This window comes from Microcebus murinus, chromosome 10 (genome assembly GCF_040939455.1).
Source record: "Microcebus murinus isolate Inina chromosome 10, M.murinus_Inina_mat1.0, whole genome shotgun sequence".
Lineage (NCBI taxonomy): Eukaryota > Metazoa > Chordata > Mammalia > Primates > Cheirogaleidae > Microcebus > Microcebus murinus.
This window is the reverse complement of record NC_134113.1, coordinates 78507111-78525420: the sequence shown is the minus strand read 5'-3', so window position 1 is coordinate 78525420 and position 18310 is coordinate 78507111. Positions and strand designations below refer to the sequence as shown.

At 39.0% G+C, this 18310-nt stretch overlaps 1 protein-coding gene across 3 annotated transcripts in view; it reads right to left on the bottom strand.

Annotated features, from left to right (window-relative positions):
* Positions 1-18310, bottom strand: part of LMNTD1 (lamin tail domain containing 1) — an 89845-nt gene that overhangs the window by 50812 nt on the left and 20723 nt on the right. For all 3 annotated transcript variants that reach the window (XM_076007552.1, XM_076007553.1, XM_076007554.1), the window contains one exon: positions 5581-5620. In XM_076007552.1, coding sequence (XP_075863667.1) covers positions 5581-5620 — 40 coding nt within the window. The remainder of the gene's footprint in view (positions 1-5580; positions 5621-18310) is intronic.

Genomic DNA, 18310 nt, shown 5'->3' with positions numbered 1-18310 from the left:
GTAGCAGTGAGAACCAGTTTATCTAACCCTACTGGACTGACTCCTTCTACCTGCCAGGGTCTTGACGTTACCCGCAGAGAAGCTTCTTTCTGTGCTTACCTGTCTAGTTGTCCACATGCTTAGCTGTCCTCCTTTGTCCCATCTCACAGAACACAACAGGAAGCAGCTCATTCGTCTAATTAGACATTCTACCTTATGGGGCACACGTGCGTATACATTCACACACACACACGCTTTGGGAAGACTGGCCAATCATTTTTACATTATTGTGAATAAAGCATAATCCCCACAATGTGGTGTTGCCCTAAATAGGAGTTTAAGTGACACCAGAGAGGAGGAGGAAAGGTGACCTGGGCAGATGGAAAGGGCAGGTTTGAGTGAAATACTGCACTGGTGGTCTTTGGGCAAGCAGAGCTAGGGTGGGGGCAACAGGTTCTGGAAGGCTGGGAAAACAGTGGCACCAGGAGGTGAGAACGTGCAAAAATAAATTACTCAACATTATAGCTTTTTTGCCTAGGGATCCTGGTGGGGGCAGGTAACAAAATAAAAATAGAATATGCTTTCAATGTGACTTGAAATACTGACCACACACTATATTACATATGTATGTGAATCAGTTTAATGCAAAAGTATGTAAATGAGGGAACTGTTTAATACTATACTGCTCATTGATATGAAGATTCATTACCACTAGGGTAGACTAGTGCAGACTCAGACTACAAACCAATACCTGGCAATTCCCCAATTGACATTTGTCAAGTCAGTGCTAGAGTTTTATGTGCAGTCTGTTACTATATAACAGCGTGCAATCTTGGAATTCACTAAAGCAAAATAATGAAAACAGTCTTCAAAGACCTGTAATCAGGGACATCTGCAAATCAAACTCACCTATAAAGCAATCAAAATCTAACCTTGGCCTTATCAGCCCAAAGAAATACACATAAGCCAAATTCAATTTTTGAATACATTTTGATATTTATAAAATATGATATGCAATCTATAAATTGACTCAAATCATAAAACTAAATTAAACTGATCTATTCAGCATCCCCATTCTGTTCTTGGGCAAATGAAAACATGGTGGAAAAGATAGCATCATGCTCAGACAAAGCACGAACCTAATTAATGTTATTTTCAACCTAACTTCTAAAGGAGGGGTAATTACATATTTGAGTCTCAATATGTTTCCTTCTTAGGCTGTGAGTTGTCTGTCAAGCAACTGTATGTGTGTGTGGTGGGGTATACATACACACACACACACACACACACACACACACACACACACACACACAGAGTCCTTCATATTCATGGATTCTGCATCCATGGATTTAACCAACAGCAGATCAAAAATATTCAGGAAAAAAATGAGTGATTGTATCTGTACTGAATATGTACAGACTTTTTCCTTGTCATTCTTCCCTAAACAATACAACAACTGTTTACATAACATTTACATTGCATTAAGTATTATAAGTAATCTAGACATGATTTAAAGTATACCAGCAGATGTGTATAATTATGTGCAAATGCTGTACCATTTCATACAAAGAACTTGAGCATGATGGATTTTGGTATTTGCAAGAGGTCCTGAAACTAATCTTCCATTGATACCGAGGGACAACTGTATAAAGCATCAATAATGTAATTAAACAGAACAGGTACTGTCCGTCATCTATAATATTTCCTTACATATTTGATAAGATGAATAAAATGCAGACAACCAGTCTTTACTGTAATTCTTTCAAAATCAGCATTACTTTTATCTAAATAATTATTAAGTTTGCCTGATCTACACCAAAATCATCATCAACCCATTTGATGATCAAAGCTACACTATGGATTTGTTACGTTCAGGGGCCAGATACAGCAGGTGGTTTGGATAATTTTATGACTTTTCCTCTTTTTTTTTGTTTTTTTTTTTTTTTGTTTTTTGAGAAAGAGTCTCCCTCTGTTACCCAGGCTAGAGTGCAGTGCCATTATTATAGGTCACTGCAACCTCAAACTCCTGGGCTCAAGTGATCCTCCTGCCACAGCCTCCTGAGTAGCTGGGACTACAGGCACATGTCACCATGCCCAGTTAATTTTTCTATTTTAGTAGGGACAGGGTCTCACTCTTGCTCAGGCTGGTCTCAAATTTCTGAGCTCAAGCAACCTTTCCATCTTGGCCTCCCAGAGTGTTAGGATTATTGGAGTGAGCCATCATGCCCGCCCTTTTCCTTCTTTTAATCTTAGGGTGAGAAAAGCCTGGATGTTGAAATTAGACAAACCTGAGGTTGAATTGAGAGTAATCTCTTAAAACTTTGTGACTTTGGTAAGCTAATTAACCTCTCTGAGATCTATTTCCAGTTTTTCAAAAAGGGAAAATGGATACCTCCTTTACAGGGTTGTTATAAAAACTAAGTAAGATTATGTATTTAAGGATATGGCATATAATCCTCATTGAACAGTAAGATTTAGCCTACTTGGAACTAATTTAAGTTAATAGATAAGCTTTCCATTCAGAACAGCAAACTTCTCCAATCAGAAAGAGAGTAGGAAAAGGCAGATGAGGTGCATGCCAGGGGAATTGAAATATAAAAATAAAAAATATATAAACTTTCTCTCTCAACATAAACTTCATCAAGTTCAAGACACTTTTGTAAGCAATGATACCAGCCATTTAGTCCATCCCTAAAGAACTGAGAGTCCTCGGAATTTATCCATGCCAAAACAGTCTTTTTTATATTGTTAACTGAGGAAATATGGGTGTCCTTTAAAGTTCTTTTAGGATTAGGAAATAAAAAGAAGCCAGAAGGAACCAAATCAGGATTGTAAGGTGGATGGATGCCTATTGATTTCCCCATCCAAGCTTTTGCAAAACTGCCCTTGTTTGGTGAGAGGAATGAGAAGAAGCATTCTTGTGTGTGGTGGAAAAGGACTTTCTGGTGAAGCTTTTCTGGGTGTTTTTCTGCTAAAGCTTTGGCTAATTTTCTCAAAACACTTTTATAAGAAGCAGATGTATTGTTCTTTGGTCCCCAAGACAGTCAACAAGCAAAATGCCTTGAGCATCCCCAAAACTTGTTGCCATGATCTTTGTTCTTGACCAGTCCAGTTTTGCTTTGACTAGACCATGTCTACCTCTTGGTAGCCATTGCTACGATTGTGCTTTGTCTTCAGGATCATACTGGTAAAGCCATGTTTCATTTCCTGTTACAATTCTTTGAAAAAATGCTTCAGGATCTTGATCCCACTTGTTTAAAATTTCCATTAAAAGCTTTGCTTTTGTGTTTAGCTGATCTAGATGCAACAGTTTTGGCACTCATCAAGTGGAAAGTTTGCTCAATTTAAAATTTGCCATGAGAATTGTGTAAACTGAACCAATCGAAATGTCTATGATGTTGGCTGTTGTTTGTGCTGTTAATTACTGGTTCTTTTCAATTAGGACATGAACAAAATTAATTTTTTTCTTGCAAATTTATGTGTATGATTTGTTGCTATGGGTTTCATCATCATCATCACTTCATCCCTTCTAAAAGCAAATTGTCCATCTGTGAACTGATGATTTCTTTGGGCATTGTTCCCATAAACTTTTCATAAAGCATCAATGATTTCACCATTTTCCACCCAAGCTTCATCATAAGTTTCATGTTTGTTCTTGCTTCAAATTTAGCAGAATTCATGTTGATCTGAAAGGGGCTCTTTTCAAACTGTTGTCTTATCCTTCTTAGTGCCTCAATTAAAATCTTGTTCAGACGTGTTATAACAAGTTAGTATGAGTTTATTTTGTTGCCAAAAATGTGAAATCCGTGCATAATTTTTTCATAATACAAATTTTCCAGGGTCCTTTTGAAGACCTCTTGTTTCCTGGCAGCATCTTGTAGAAGCTGTACATAAGCTATCACAATGGACTACATGCCTATTAATATGAGCAAGTTCCGACCCGTGCTGCTGATCATATGGCCAGTGTTATATACTAGGGATAAATTAAAGGCCCCGGGCAGTGCTTTGTTTGTCAAAACAGGAACTACTATTCTTTTATCTCTAAATCATCTGATTTTAAAACATCTGGATCTGTTTTCAATTGAGGCATCTGTTTGGTTGATGAAATATGAGGAGCAATTAAGTAATGTAGTTGGTAGGTCAGCTGTCAAGATTGGTAATGTTATCATGGTTATGTTATTTTTCTGACCCTCTGAACCTATTAGAACTAGGAAAGGTGATTCTGAGACAAAAAAAAAGTTGAGCACCTCTAAATTACTAAATTTACTAATGAAGCCAGAAAACAAAGAATGTTCTAAATATATTACTTGTTTGATTAAACTCTATTATCCTAGGTCTCTAATTCTAATATAATAATGAACATAGAATAGATATTATAAAGGGTTAAATTCTAGGTTTAAAATGTACAAACATGTGTCACTTAATGATGGAAATACATTCTGAGAAACGCATCATTAGGAGATTTTCTTATGTAAACATCATAGAGTGTACTTATAAAAATCTAGATGGTACAGCCTACTACACACCTTGTCTATATGATATAGCCTATTACTCCTAGGCTACAAACCTGTACAGCATGTTACTGCATGAATACTGTAGGTAATTATAATGCAATGGTAAGTATTTGTGTATCTAAACATATCTAAACATAGACTAGGTACAGTGAAAAACACAATATAATAATTTTATGGGGCTGGGAGTAGTGGCTCATGCCTGTAATCCTAGCATTCTGAAAGGTCGATGTGGACAGATCACTCAAGGTCAGGAATTCGAGACCAGCCTGAGCAAGAGCAAGACCCCATCTCTACTAAAAATAGAAATTAATTGGCCAACTAAAAATATATAGATAAAATTATCTTCGGCTGGGTGTGGTGGCTCATGCCTGTAATCCTATCACTCTGGGAGGCCTAGGTGGAAGGATCACTCAATCTCAGGAGTTCGAAAATTATCTGGGCATGGTGGCATATGCCTGTAGTCCCAGCTAATTGGGAAGCTGTGGCAGGAGGATTGCTTGACCCCGGGAGTCTGAGGTTGCTGTGAGTTAGGCTGATGCCATGGCACTTTAGCTCGGGCAACAGAGTGAGACTGTCTCAAAATAATAATAATTTTATGGGACCACTGTAGTATATACAATTCATCATTGATTGAAACATCATTATGTGGTGTGTGACTGTAGTTACTTTTATTTATACCTGCCTTTTTTTTTTATTTCTCTACTTTTACATCATCCTTATCCATGTGAAGGGATAAAAGCTTGGCATCATGCGTCCCACAGCCAAGAAGTATGAAATGTTTCTTTACGGAAGAAGGTTATATGGTAACTACATGTGGATTTTCAGGATCCACTAACTAGGATGCCAGAATGGCTAAAAGGAGAATTCCAGGCAGGGTGTCTTGGTGTGATTTCTTCCCTTCACTTCCAAGTACTGGCTGCCTCACATTTTCTGCAGCCTTAAAGATCCCAGTCTATAAATGAATATCTGTGTCCACAGAGTATGGTTATCCAACTTATCCTTCTATGATTTAACAATGAAATTAAATCAGCTTTTATTTTCACACCTGTTTACCAGTAAATTGCATACAAAAAAAAATATAACTCACCTTAGATAACTGTCTCCTAATGACAATCTTGCTCAGAAGCCTATAAAGAATCAAAGAAAACACTTAGATCAAGAGAAAGGGGGAGTACTCAAATGAGATCTCAATATGCAGAAAAATGAAATCTTCACTGATTCTCAATAAAGTTCTGGAAGTAGCAGAAGGTTTCTCATAAAACCACATATCTGAAAATTTTTAAAAATTACAACAACCTAAATTTGGTATTTAAATTCTACTCTGCATCAATATTCTTAAAGCACAGTTATGTGGAATAACATCTGTGTTTAATTTACATAATTATTGTATAGTATCTGTTAATTATATAGAATTTTAGAGTTAGAAGACAGTCTGAAATGCTAACTCTGAAATACGTACTAATCCCACACCTGAAAAACTTTATGTTACATAATATATGATAAGTTATTTAACTAATATAACAAAATGTTGAGAAATATCTTTGGTTCCTATAGGAACATAGATTTAGTCTTACCCTTTTAATCCCCTGGCTCCAGTTTGAGATATAATATCTCATTCTTAAATGTCCTCTGGATTTCCTGTATCCCAGTGATTCAAACCCTAATAGTTTCTGCTTGCGGGCAAAGGGAACACGAGTCCAGAGGTCTGCAGTAGGATCTGGCACGGAGCCTGGTGAGGCTTGGGCAGAGGGAGCAAAGAGAGTGAGGGGGGAGGACTCAGACAGGACAGAGGATGAGTGAGAGTCATGGAGAGGTGGATCCTTAGGGTCTTACTGGTCAGCGGGAAGGACATTGGCTCTTGCTCTGAGGGAGAAGGAAAGTGCTGAGCCAAGGAGCCCTGAGCCGGAGAGTGCTGGGATCTGACTTCTGTTTTAAGGGGACCACTTTGGCTTCTGTATTGAAAATAGCCTGGAGGAAATCAAGAAACAGAGAGATCAGAGAGGAGGAGAATACTGCCATCACCCAGGGAGTGCCTGTGGTACTCCGTGCCAGAGTAGTGGCTGTGGAGGTGATGAGATGCGTTCACATTCTGGAAATAGTCTGGAGGCAAAGCTGGCAGAATTTGCTGGGAGATTAGACACCAGATGAAAGAGGACACAAGATGATTCCAGGGATTTAGGCCTGAGCAACTATAGGAATTGAGCTGCCAATTTATATACATTAATATTTATATTTTTTCTTACTGAATATTTTTTTTTTTTTTGAGACAGAGTCTCACTTTGTTTCCCAGGCTAGAGTGAGTGCCGTGGTGTCAGCCTAGCTCACAGCAACCTCAAACTCCTGGGCTCAAGCAATCCTCCTGCCTCAGCCTCCCGAGTAGCTGGGACTACAGGCATGTGCCACCATGCCCAGCTCATTTTTTATATATATTTTTAGTTGACCAATTAATTTCTTTCTATGTATAGTAGAGACGGGGTCTCCCTCTTGCTCAGGCTGGTTTTGAACTCCTGACCTCGAGCAATCTGCCCGCCTTGGCCTCCCAGAGTGCTAGGATTACAGGCGTGAGCCACCGCGCCCAGCCCTGAATATTTTTATATAGATCTAAATATATGTGCTGTATATGAGGGATGTATGTGAATACATACGATATATGCAACACAGCTATTATTTATACCTTTTGAGCGTGCAATTGAAACTATCAGACATTAACTGTGAGAGAGGCTAACTGGTCACCCAAAGTTACCTTGCTAGGAAGGGACAAGCTTGGCCTTGAGATTTGCTCAGTGTAACACTGAACCTGTCCTCTTTAAGCTGTGGCACCCTGGCTCCCACACACATCTTGAGTTTGGGGTCAGCAAAAATCCTATATGATGTTTTGACATTTGAGTATTCACTTCTAATTCATGGATTTTACCTACTCGAGGATATTTTATACACCTAATCTGGAATGCAGTGTTTGGAGTATCAACTTGAGTCCAGAATTCCATGTCCCACATCTTGGAAATGTGACTAAATGTAATGCTTTTGGCGTAAAGAAACTTTCATTTTAACTTCTGGCTGTCATCTGTGAAGAAAGATTAATTAAAAAATACAACTGAGGCCAGGCGCGGTGGCTCATGCCTGTAATCCTAGCACGCTGGGACGCCGAGGTGGGCAGATCGCTCAAGGTCAGGAGTTCGAAACCAGCCTGAGCAAAAGTGAGACCCCGTGTCTACTAAAAATAGAAAGAAATTAATTGGCCAACTAAAAATATATAGAAAAAATTAGCCAGGCATGGTGGCGCAAGCCTGTAGTCCCAGCAACTCGGGAGGCTGAGGCAGGGCTGCTTGAGCCCAGGAGTTTGAGGTTGCTGTGAGCTAGGCTGATGCCACAGTACTCTAGCCCGGACAACAAAGTAAGACTGTCTCAAAAACCAAAACCAATAAAAAAAAAAAAAAAAAAAAAAAAAACCAAAAACACACACACACAACTGAAAGGGTTGAAGATTCTTTGGAGATTTAAGGAACATAAAATTCTGGCTTCAATATTGATTATATCATCAAAGTATTATTTGCATTTTTTTTTTTTGCCATCTGGAAAATGTATATTTTCATTGTAGACTAGGATCTCATACTTATTCAGTAAGAATATTTTTCTTTGGCCAAAAATGCAAACTTGGTGCTAGATATGAGTTCTAAAATATTACACTTATATTAAATTTCCAAACTTTTTTGTATCAAAAGAAATACTAGTTGAAGCACTTTCCAAGTACAATGGATGATACCTGCTAAAAACGTTACTGATTCTCATTTAAGTTGCTGATTTTTAAAAAAGAGTCTGCCCTTGAGGACAGCTGCCAGCTGGCACAGAGCACAAGGGAGATGAGAAGAGGACTCGGGCCAAAACAAACACCTGAGTCTCACAAGTGTGTCCTGTGGAGTGGACCCCTTCATGTCTCTGTAAGGCATTCAGGGTCTTGGATGCAAACGTTCCTTCCAAATGGCTAACCCTAGGCAAATTTCTTGCTCTTCTAGATTCATTGGCATTTTAAAAAAACCTGGCAGCATCCTTGGGTCCTGCTTGTTAGGACTTGCAAAATACTATGAATTTGGGCTGCAACCTTCAGCTGAATTTGGATGTAGGAAATTAGCAATTACAAAGTGTTTTTTCTGCCAAAAATCACATGCTGCCACCATTACTTTACTTTGTGATGAAATAGGTCATTTTAATCCTTTGTAGTAGGTGGAATGGTGTGCACTTGACCAACCAAAAAGGAAAATACTTCTTAACTCAAGGGAGATATTTTCAGTTACCACATGCAGGCTTATGTACATAATAGGAAAAGTAATCCTTTTCCTCCCAAGTAAAACCTTTTAAAGTAATTTTGAAATGCAATTGGCAAAACCCATTTTACTTTAATACGATACTTTATAAATTCACCAAAGTTTAACACCACCAGACCACACTAAACTAGGTTTCCAACAGCCAAGGGAAAACAGATATGAAACAATTAGACAGAAAATTGTGTTTACTTGAATTTTAAGATGTTGCATCAATTATTTTTTTTCATTGGCAATATATATCTCTGGCTGGGTGACACAGGGTTGTTCATTTTCATGCTGTTGATTAGCATGAGTGATTGGTCTGATTTGAAAATCAAATAATTCTATAGCTGGATGAGACTTTAAACATTAGTTCAACTTTCTTATTTTCCAGATGAAGAAACAAAGTCCTAGAGAACAAACTTACTTGCCCTTGGTCATTTGTCCAGTTGGTGTCAGTTAATTCTAGAATTCAATTTTTCCATCTCACAGTCTTAAATAGAAGAAAAAAGCCCAGCACGCTATGTCTTGCAGATATTTGTATCTCCCCTTCTGCATGTAAGTAAAATCCAAACATTTAGGGGACATGCCAGGGAAAGGGCAGTGTCAAAGGCAAACAGACTTTAATATAGTAAAAGTAGTATTTTTTAAATTTTTTATCCTTCCATCTGTATTATGATGGTGAAAGTTGCCCCTGGTGATACCTCAATTTACTTAGCCACTCAAGCCAAAAACCAAAAGCTATCACACCATCCACTAGACCATCAACTCTTAACCACTCCTTCTTCCCAAATAGCTCTCAAATCTTGCCTTCACTTTCCATTCTCATTGACACTGCTTTAATGCACTCCAATCCTGCAGTAGTCTTTCTATTGATCTCCTCTACTTCCAATGTCTTATTTCTCAGTAGCAAAAGCTGCCAGTTGTCCTCCATTTTCATTTTTTCACTTCCCAGCTTACCTTGCAGCTGGGTGTGACCATGTGACTAAGTGCTGGCCAATGGGAGGTAGGTAGAAGAGTCATGTGGCAGTTTCTGGAGATCTTCTTAGAAAGACAGTTGGTGGGCACACTTTGCCCTCTTTTACTTTGTCCCTACTTAACCTTGCTGTCTGGAACATGGATACTGCCATCCTAGACATTAGATTGGGGCTGCATATTACAGTAACAATATAGGAAGAAACTGAGTGACACCAGGGAGTCTCTGCTCTGGACCAGCCTTGTAAAGTAGTGTTATTTTGGATTACTGTCAATCAAACCAAACCTAATACTTTTTATACACTTGACAACTTAAATCCCACAACATATTGAAGATTATATTCCTAAAATGCAGATTTAGTCATGTCTCTATGCTTAAATGGCTCCCTATCGCTTATAGAATAAAGTTCAAACTCCTTATACAGGGCACCCTTCACGATCTGACCTCAGACTTTCTCTGTGGCCTCATCTCTTTTCATGCTTCCCTATTATCACCCTTATATCTGTGCTAATTGTCTGTATGTATGTCTTCTTTCCTGGACTATGAATACATTGAAGAAGAAATCACTTATTTTTTTTCTTCTTCCTTCCTTTTTTATAGTTGGGGGAAGGAATATGGCCTAGGCCCTCAATAATTATTTTTTGAATTGAACTTAAGTGAATTGAACTCAGAGGGTATTTATAAAAGAGGTTCAGAGAATAAGAAAACTAGGTGAATACTAGTAAATTTTCAAAAATTAGTCTATCTATATATAATTGGCAATATCCTTGGGTCCTAACTATTAGTGTTTCCCAAGTACTATGGTCTTGGGCAGCAAATTTGACTATTTTTAACTTATCTGGCTATTTTATACTATATTTCCATGAAGGCAGAGACTAGAAGTTCTTCTAAGGTTCATATTCAGGCTACTGGTATTAAGGAGAAAATAAAATAAAAGAACTGGCCATGCCTCAGAGGTAGTAGATGTGATGTGTGGGTGTATAAAAGTTAATTACTGACTATACTAAACATAAAATGTTCAGGAATAAGGTAGCAATAAAATGAAAATAAATTTGCTACCATAGCAACTAGCAATTTAATCAAATCTCCTGACTCATCTGGAATTAACATAAAGAGATTTGTAAATTGGGGTAAAATAGGAGACATAAGTGTATTTAGATGAGTATTTTTTTTGTTTTATTGAAATTTTAAATCAGGCAGTCCAATGTAAATTTGAATTATAGGCCAAGCTGTAGGGCTAATGTAAGATGGATCACAAATTCTGGGCACTTTAGGATGAGATGTGAGATCATGCTGAGTCTCACAAGTATGATGTTGATCTAAAGTAGTAAAAACCAAAAGTTTACACATAGACTAAAGCTCAAAGTAGACCACATTAAACTATATTGTTTAGGGATGGATACATAGATGGTAAAACTATCAAAGAAAGTAAGGAAATAATTGCCAAAAAAGTGCAAGTAATGGTTCCCTCTGGTTCCCTCTGGAGCAAATTCAATCCCTCTGGGGTTGAATTAGAGAGACATGGGGTTTCTAAATGGTCTATTAACATCTTAATGCCCACTCTATAATGTTAGAAAGTATATTTTAGGTAATAATGTCAGAAAATTTGATTATTTCTAACCATGCTCCTTTTATATCTAAAAATTTGTCTTAATTAATTAACGATACCAGATAATGGGGTACCGACTGGGCCATAATTTACTATCATTTAGCTTCTTCATAAATCTATCAGAAAAGTATCCAATCAGACCTTCAACTGGGCAACATGACTCTGGTTGTAATTTGTTAATCCTAAATTTTTCTTTCTTTAGGGCATGCATCCAATTAGAAAACAAAACAAAACAAAAATACCCTCAACCTTCCTGCTTCTTGACATCATACTGATTTTTTTCTGTTTAGGTGGAGAAGGCAGGGGACATTTTAGAAAAGAAAGGCAAGGTAGCAGAAAGCCCAAGATGTGCCTAGAGGGAAATCATTAATTTTTCTTAATTCCCAAGTTGACTACATGTTCAGGGAGTCATAGGACTGCCTCTTCTTGGCAACTCTACAATTGCCTTAGACGTGCACAAAAGAGCTTTCTCTTGGGTTTTTTTCTGAAGGGTTTTTAATTGCTGAAGTCAAAATATCCTGAAGATTATTTCCTAAGAAGTACCAAGAGTAAAAGACTCTTACTTCCGACTTGATCAAACTGCCCCTTAGGCTTCTATACTTTCAGGGTTTTCTGGAGGATACAGCCATGCATTTCAGTTAATAATATGGCTTTTAGTCCCTGCTAATTACAGTCACTCAAGAACTGAATGTAGATGGAAAGAAGAGAGGAAAAAAAATCAATTGAAACAAAGAATATGGACTTATTTTTCAATGTTAGTTGCTGTGGATTTTTTCTTATTTTATCTGACCCATTCTAACAGCCCTTCCTCTGAAATTGGGACAATGCAAGTTTCTATAAATTCACACTGAGAAACATCTGGGCTCTTGGCAGCCATCTGCCAAACAGAAACATGCGCCAATGGAAATGTTCTGTAGTACTATAAAGAGCAGAAAGAAATGGTAGAGGTGAGTGAGTGGTAAAAATGTCTGATACATTGCAGTAAGATGTTCCCCCTCTTAAGTCTTGCCAGAGTTCCTTGTTTACCTTTTTGATGTTCTTAATTATCAGTCTTTAACTTTGTGTAGCACTGATTTAGTGTCAGTTAATTTCATAAAAATATAACCAGATGTACAATTCTTGTAATATTCAAAATTCTATCAGGAACATGTGTGGTTGAATGTCTCAACAGGAATGTTGCAAACGTGTTTGAAAAAATAAAATCATCTACCTTTTAAAATCAAATTTTAAACACTTTCTTACAAAACCAGTTTGATATTGGTATATCTTACTCTTTGTACTCATAGTCTGTATGGGGGAAAAGGAGGTCTGTTGCATATTAATTATTAAATAAGTTCTAGAACCTGATCAATAAATCTTTTTTAAGTTGGAAGGCTCCTTAGAGATAATTCAGTATACTCTTTTCATTCTAAAGAAAAAAAAAATGTGTTGAATGAATAAAGAAAGGAATTCTATTATACTAGTGAAACAGACTAGGGACCCCTCTGAGGGGCCTGCCAGGCCTCCCAAGCATGGCAATAAAGGAAAATCTAGAGTCCCTTCAAGGGAAAGTCCGGGCACCTAGCGAGTCTTGAAAAGGGAATGGGCAACTGATGAGAACAGTGGTCCACCAGTGGAAACTAAAAGATGGCATCTTAACATATGTTCTTGAGTTGTTTTCTAGAAACCTCCATGGATAGAAAACGCAGATATGGGGGAACTGAGGAACTGAACTCTAACTACCATTCTTTGTCCTAATTTCTCCCCGAGGGTCCTGGAGACAGTAACACCCATCTTAACTTTCTGCTAATCCAAGCATCTCTGAATCCACCTATGACCCATAGCCATCACCCCCTTCGCCTTTTTGGCCAGGCCAATGTATAGCCTTCATGTACCGATTTGCAATTTTGCCTGCCTGAAATGTACGCCTGCCTTTAAAATCCCTGGCCTGTAAGCCATCAGGGAATGCGGGGCTTAAGCTGCTTGTTTTCCGTGCATGGCGCCATGCAATCAAACATCTCTTCAACACTGGGCTTCAGTGTCTCGCTTTCCTGCACCAGGTTAGCCGGCCCCAGTTTGGCTTGTTGACGCGAGGTCCATTAGGGGATCTAACAATGCAAAGGTATTTCCTGCCTTTATGAAGATGACATTCTAGTAGGTAAGAGAAGAAATATACACAAATAACCAACCAGAGTCAGAGTAATAAGTGACTTAAAATAGATAAATGAAGTCCTGGAGTTTGGGATTAGAAGAATAACCCAACTATCTGTGGTGGAATCTGAGAGGGGCAGGAGGGAAATTTTCCTCAAAAAGTGACATATGATTTGGCTGTTGAAAAATTGGAGAAAATTCATCTTAATGAACTTCAGGAGACAAAAGAGAAAGAAAAAAAATAGAAATATGGGAGAAAATTTTGACAGGAGAAACTGCATGTCAAAGAAATTGCAGATGTCGGGAATAGCATGGCTATGTATGAAAATTGAGAGGCAAAGCTAGAAAAGTGGACTGGTCTTATGTGCCAGTCTGAGAAAGAGCTACACAAACAAACAAGCAAATGACAAGGACCACGTGACCAAAAAGAATTATATTCTTGAATCAACTCTATAACATTCCCCAAAAGCCATCTCATTTAAACGACCACTTCAGGTAACAGCATCTACTGCCTCTTCAGAGTGCCTGTCCTGACTTTGTTTAGTTGTGTTTTTTCCTTATATTGACCTAAAATCATTTTCTTATAGTTTTTCCCTGTTTGTTTAAATTCTGCCTTTTATGGCCACGTGGAACAAAAGAATTCCTCTACCAAACAGTTATTCAAATAATGAAGTTGGCTTTGAAAAATTTTTTAAATCATCATTCCTATGACCAAAATCTCTCTCTTTCTTTAAGCACTCAGTACGTGACATGGCCGTGGATCTTTCCCCATTCTCGTCGCCGTACTCAGATTGAACTGTTTCCTATATCTCCCTTTAGGTGACACACTCACATTGGACACAATTCTGATGACATTAATGCACAGTGGAGCAGTGTTCTATTCTAGACATCATAGCATAACTGATAAAGTTTAAGGCCACCTTCATTTGGATTTAGTTTAGTGGGCAATGCAGGGCCACTGAAGGTTTTTGGAGCAAAGCCTTTCAGCTGGCAGTGGATTAAGGCTGGAGTGAGGAAGAGAAGAAGGCAGGTGAGGAGGTTATTGAGAAACTAGGATAATGGTCCAGGATAAAGGCAATGAGAGGCTGAATTAAAATGGCGATAGTGCGAATGGAAGGGAATGGGATGCAAGGGGCAGAGAAGGAGACATGACAGGGCTTAGTATCTCACTAGGTGGAGGAAGAGAAGCCACAGAAACTTATGAGGATATCAGTTTGGACTGGGAAATGGTGGTCTCATTGATCAGATATGAGGAAGTCACCAGGCACAACTGACTTCAGGGGAAGATGCTGGGTTGGGTTTGGACAGAAGTTTGAGGTGACAGCAGAGGCACAGCCTGAAGGAAAACGGGGAAGTCACTTGCCTCTACCAGTCACAAGTGGGAGATGCTCAAAGTAATGTCTTTCAGGAGAGAAGAGGCCCCTGGGTAGCACCTGTTTTTAGGGGATTGCAGGAGTCAGAAGCTGTAGAGGAGGAGAGTGGAGAGAGCCAGTTTAAGGCAGAGCAGGGGCTCAAGGGACGGATGAAGTTTTATTATCATCAAATGCCGGGGAAGGAGAACAAACACCGAGGCAGACCTATTGTGTTGGGCGATTAAGAAGACATAGCATTAAAGGGCAATTTTAGTGGAGTGTTAGGGACAGAAATCATACACTTAAGTGTTTGAGTATGATTAGGTCATAAGAAAGGGGAGACCACGAAGACTTATGAATTTAAAAAGTCATTGCTAGTCAAGGGAAGGAGAGGATTAACGGGGCACAAAGGAAGTTGTTTGACAGTTGTGGAAGGTACTATTTTGTTGTTGGTTTTTTCTAGGATGGAGAGACCTAGGCAAAGGCTGCAAGGAGCATAGTGAAGAGGGACTGGGATGAAGAAAATATATTCATACTGCAGCCCTTGACTATGAACTTCCATTTGAGAATATTTACAGTATCTTATCTTAAAGGACAAAAATTTAATGAAAATACTCCCAAAACAATTGATTGATAGAGAGCCTCTCTCTCTCTCTCTCTCTCTCTCTTTCTGTCTTTTACACACACTCACACACACATACATACACATACACACTTGTACATGCATACACACACACACACACACACACACCACCACCACCACCACCAGGAGTACTGCTGAACTATTTCTTTGATTTTACTTTTCCAAGCAAGTGGTCTTGAAAAATGAGCCTGATCCCGCTTCCTTAGGGAGCAAGAGCTTGCATCCAAAAGTTAGATTAGAATGGGCCTTATTTTATGCCAATCTGATTTAAATGGTTCTTTATACATTTGTATTTCCTTTGCTCACCATTTCTGATTCCTAACATTTCCTCTTTAGTTGCTTTCTCTTTATCATATGTGGTGGAACTTAAGGGTAAACTTCTATTAGTAGGAGTATTTTTTCCCTGGAACAGCAACATTTCAATCCAGGGCTAGAGAGTGCTTATTAAGCTTGTTTTACCATCTTAGGCATTAACATAATTATACCTATTCAAAGGTTTTAGTGTGTGTTCAGTGAGGTAGAGCTTTTCTTTCCTCTGCCAACTGCAGAAATAAGAAAAACACTGTGGCGTGAGATGGAAAGATAGTAAAATTAGAATTTTTCACAGTAACGCAAATGCTCCTTATTAAAACAAATGAATAAACAGCCTGAGAAAAGGACATCATTTCCTACAATTAACCTGCTCTGAGTCTCTGAGGTCCCTAACACATATGTAGACACACACACACACACACACACACACACACACACACAAACACACCCACCCACTACACATTTTGTCAGCAGCACTGAACAACTATCCATAGCTTGGAATACATTGTGGATCTCACATTTTAGGGCTTTGGACAGTCTCCATTCCTTTTCCTATAATTCTTTCTTCTTGGTATCTGCCTGATAAACTCCTACTGCTACTCAAGACTTAGCTCTAGCAATTCTGTGTCTACGACACCCTTGCTGAGTCACTCAGGTAAAATAAACTAGTCATACCTTGTATATTTCTTCACTGTCATTATCTACTTGTTGTATGCCCAGTCCCTTGCACGGTGTCTGCCACACATAGGACTGCCATAATGTTTTTTGGCTGAATAAATGAAGCTCTGATGAACCTATCTACATGCAGAAAAATAGGAAAGGAAGCCTAGGGCTGGAATGAATTTTTATATTGAAAAAAATGTAGTCACCTACATGTGTAATTTAAAGGACACCATGTGTGGTAGGCTGAAAATGGCCCCAGAGATATCTGGCTGCTAATTTCTGGGACCTTCGAATGTTACCTAATGTGGCAAAAGTGACTTTATAGCTGTGACAAAAGTAAATATCTTTTTTTTTTTTTTGAGACAGAGTCTCGCTTTGTTGCCCAGGCTAGAGTGAGTGCTGTGGCGTCAGCCTAGCTCACAGCAACCTCAAACTCCTGGGCTCAAGCAATCCTCCTGCCTCAGCCTCCTGAGTAGCTGGGACTACAGGCATGCACCACCATGCCCGGCTCATTTTTTCTATATATATTAGTTGACCAATTAATTTATTTCTATTTATAGTAGAGACGGGGTCTCGCTCTTGCTCAGGCTGGTTTCGAACTCCTGACCTCAAGCAATCCGCCTGCCTCGGCCTCCCAGAGTGCTAGGATTACAGGCGTGAATCACCTTGCCCGGGCTGAAAGTAAATATCTTGAGAAAAGATATCATGATAATATCTTGATCATCCCAAATTACCTGGGAGGGCCCAATGATGGAGTCGCAGGGCCCAATGAAGGAGGCAGAGAGAGATTTGCAGAAGAGGAGGAAGGCAAGGGGGTGATGGAAGTGGTAGGAGAAGGTGCATTGTAATGAGAGGCTGTGAGCCCAGGAATCAGAACAGTCTCCAGAGAAAAATAAAAGGCAGGGAGATGGATTCTCTCTCCTGAAGGAAATGCGGCCCTGAAGATACCTTGATTTTAACCCAGTGAGACTTATTTAGGACTCCTGACCTCCAGAACTGCAAGAGAATAAGTGAGTGTTGTTTGAAGCCACCAAGCTGGTGGTCACTTGTTGCAGCAGCACAGGAAGCCAATACACCATGGACATTTCTCCCTCTAGACTTCAACACACTCTTACAACTACTGACATCGTGATTGGGGTAGAAATGAAATCAGGATTAGTTTAGGAGCCAAAAGACCTGTGACAGTTTCGGCTCTTTCATTCTTTAGCCACACAGTTTAGTCAGAACCACTGGGCCTGACTTTCCACAGGGTAAAACAATTCCTGCCCAATCTACATCTAGGAGTTGTTATGAGCAATCATCTGGCATGAAATACACAAAAGCATTATGTAAATTGTAACGCAAATGTGATCTCTTATGATCACTATTTACTCTTTTGGACCTGAAAATTGAAGGCATCTGGCAAAATGTCTATGAGCCTCATTTGATAATTAACTTTGTAGTTCAGTGTTCTGAATAGCTCCTGGCCCATAAAACCTTGTGCATATTTGTTAAGGGAAGAAGCAAATGAATGAAAGCATGAATGAATGAAATTAGCTTACAGAAAAAAAATATTCATTATCAATAGAATCCTACTGGCGATGGGTCACCTGAAAAGGAAATCTGGGGAAGTGACACAGTACTTGGAAAAGTCGAGGGCACCTCCTACGATGGGGGTGGTGGCTACCACAGTGGAGGATGTAGGAAGGGTGTATTGAGTGAGAAATGGGACCACAGCAGATTCCTAAATGGAGTTGACATCTGAGGAGTGACTAAAGGAGAAGAAGAAAGAGCAACCAGAGGGACAGGAGAAAAGCAGAGAGGCATATCATGGACAAAGGAAGAGAGAATT